At 52.6% G+C, this 1,680-nt stretch overlaps 1 protein-coding gene across 1 annotated transcript; it reads left to right on the top strand.

The window, feature by feature from the left end:
* Positions 1–86: 86 nt before the first annotated feature.
* EMH_0096160 (uncharacterized protein) lies at positions 87–1,565 on the top strand (the record flags this gene model as incomplete). Its single annotated transcript, XM_038023223.1, has 1 exon — positions 87–1,565. One exon carries the CDS (start codon positions 87–89, stop codon positions 1,563–1,565), a length of 1,479 nt encoding a protein of 492 aa, XP_037879077.1.
* Between the last annotated feature and the right edge of the window lie 115 nt (positions 1,566–1,680).

Genomic DNA, 1,680 nt, shown 5'->3' on the forward strand with positions numbered 1-1,680 from the left:
CCCCTAAAGAAAAGCAATTTGTAGAGGAGACCCCACCACTGGCATCGTTAGGCCTCGCGCTGGGGCAGCATTTCGGCAGAGACAGCATGCTGGAGCGGCATCCCTCTGCTGCACCTTGTGCTGTTGCTGCTCTTCTTAACTGGGCTCAGATCGCATACAGCTTCCCTCACCTTGTTGTCTTCACCCGAAAGCAGCGCAGCAAGACGCATGCGAAGCTGCACGCGAGCAGCACTGCAGCAGCAGCAAACGCATGCATGGGGGAGCAACCCCCACAGCAGCAGGGAGAAGAAACTGCATTTCAGGAGGAGCAGGAGCAGGAGCAGGGCCAGGCGGAAGAAGACCGTTCCGCACCAGATACAGGGGCTGAAGAGACGACAGCAGCAACTGCTGCTGCTGCAGCAGCTGCTGCTGATGCTGCTTCTCCTGCTGCTGCTGCAGTACAGGCAGAAGCAGAACCAGCTTACGCGTCAGGAGACCACTCAGGAGATGACAACGCGGTGGAAGAGGAGGCGGACGAAGAGAGCGCATCGGTAGATATAGAGGAAGAAGAAAAAGAAGATCAGACAGATGGAGAGGAAGCAGAAGAATTTGTTTTGAATGAAATGCAGCGAGAAGCAGCGAAGGACGACACGGATAGTTTCTTAGCAGCAGCAGCAGCAACAGCAGCACAGCAGCAGCAACCTACAGCAGCAGCACTTCCTTTGACTGTGAAAGCCAACTGGAAAATCTTATCTCCTGAGAATGAAGAAGGGATAAGCAGAAACCAACTATCTCATGAATCCGTACAGATGCATCCCCTGGTGTTTCTTGCTGCGGGACTCAGCCGCTGGCTGCGTGTACACCTGGGGCGCCTGGGGTTCACCGGTGACGGCCTGCCCCAGTCTGACAGACCCCCTGGCACCGTTGCGCGAGTTTCAGGTATATTGACTTTCTTCGCCTCGCTGGTGAAGCTGCTGCCGCTTGCAGCGCTGCAGCAAAGCCCATCTGATGAGACACAAACAGCAGCAGGAACAGCAGCAGGAACAGCAGCAGGAACAGCAGCAGCGGCAACAGCAGGGGGCGTGGTGCAAGCGGTGTTAGAGCACATCACCGATGCGGCATACCGGTGTTCTACATTACACACAGAGCTGGCAGCAGACTCTGTGTTGTCACAGTTGCTTGAATCTGATGGAATAAACAAAGAAGAAGAAAGCAGCAGCAGGACCTCTCGTGTAGGACAAAACAAGCAGAGCTTGTGGGCTTCTCTTGCTAGCTTGACCCCTGTGCAGCAGCTGGGGGAGGTTGCAACGGGGGGAGCTCTGCTGCTGCGGCGCTTAGAGCAGCTGCTTAGGAGCAGCGGAAAGGAAGAGGTGTATCGGGTGCTGCTGACAACCACAAGACAAAATGTATCAGCTAAGCGAGTGATGAGGAGACTGAAGGCGCAGAAAACTTTCTTAGAAAACCCCAGAGCTCATGCACGAAGAAAGATAAGAAGAAATAAAGCGAAAGAAATACAACGAAAAATACGAAAAAGAGAAAAAATATTCAAAAGGAAAGGATTCATCAAAAGGAAAATAAATGCATAACAATACTAGGTGTATATATATCTTGCTTTTTTAGGGTCTATGGCATGCTCGTCTAGGGTTTAGGGTTTAGGGTTTAGGGTTTGGTTGGTGCCTGCCACTGCTGGCTGCTGTCTCA

Source organism: Eimeria mitis, genomic scaffold (assembly GCF_000499745.2).
Source record: "Eimeria mitis Houghton genomic scaffold, Emh_scaff8926, whole genome shotgun sequence".
In the NCBI taxonomy this organism is placed as follows: Eukaryota; Apicomplexa; class Conoidasida; order Eucoccidiorida; family Eimeriidae; genus Eimeria; species Eimeria mitis.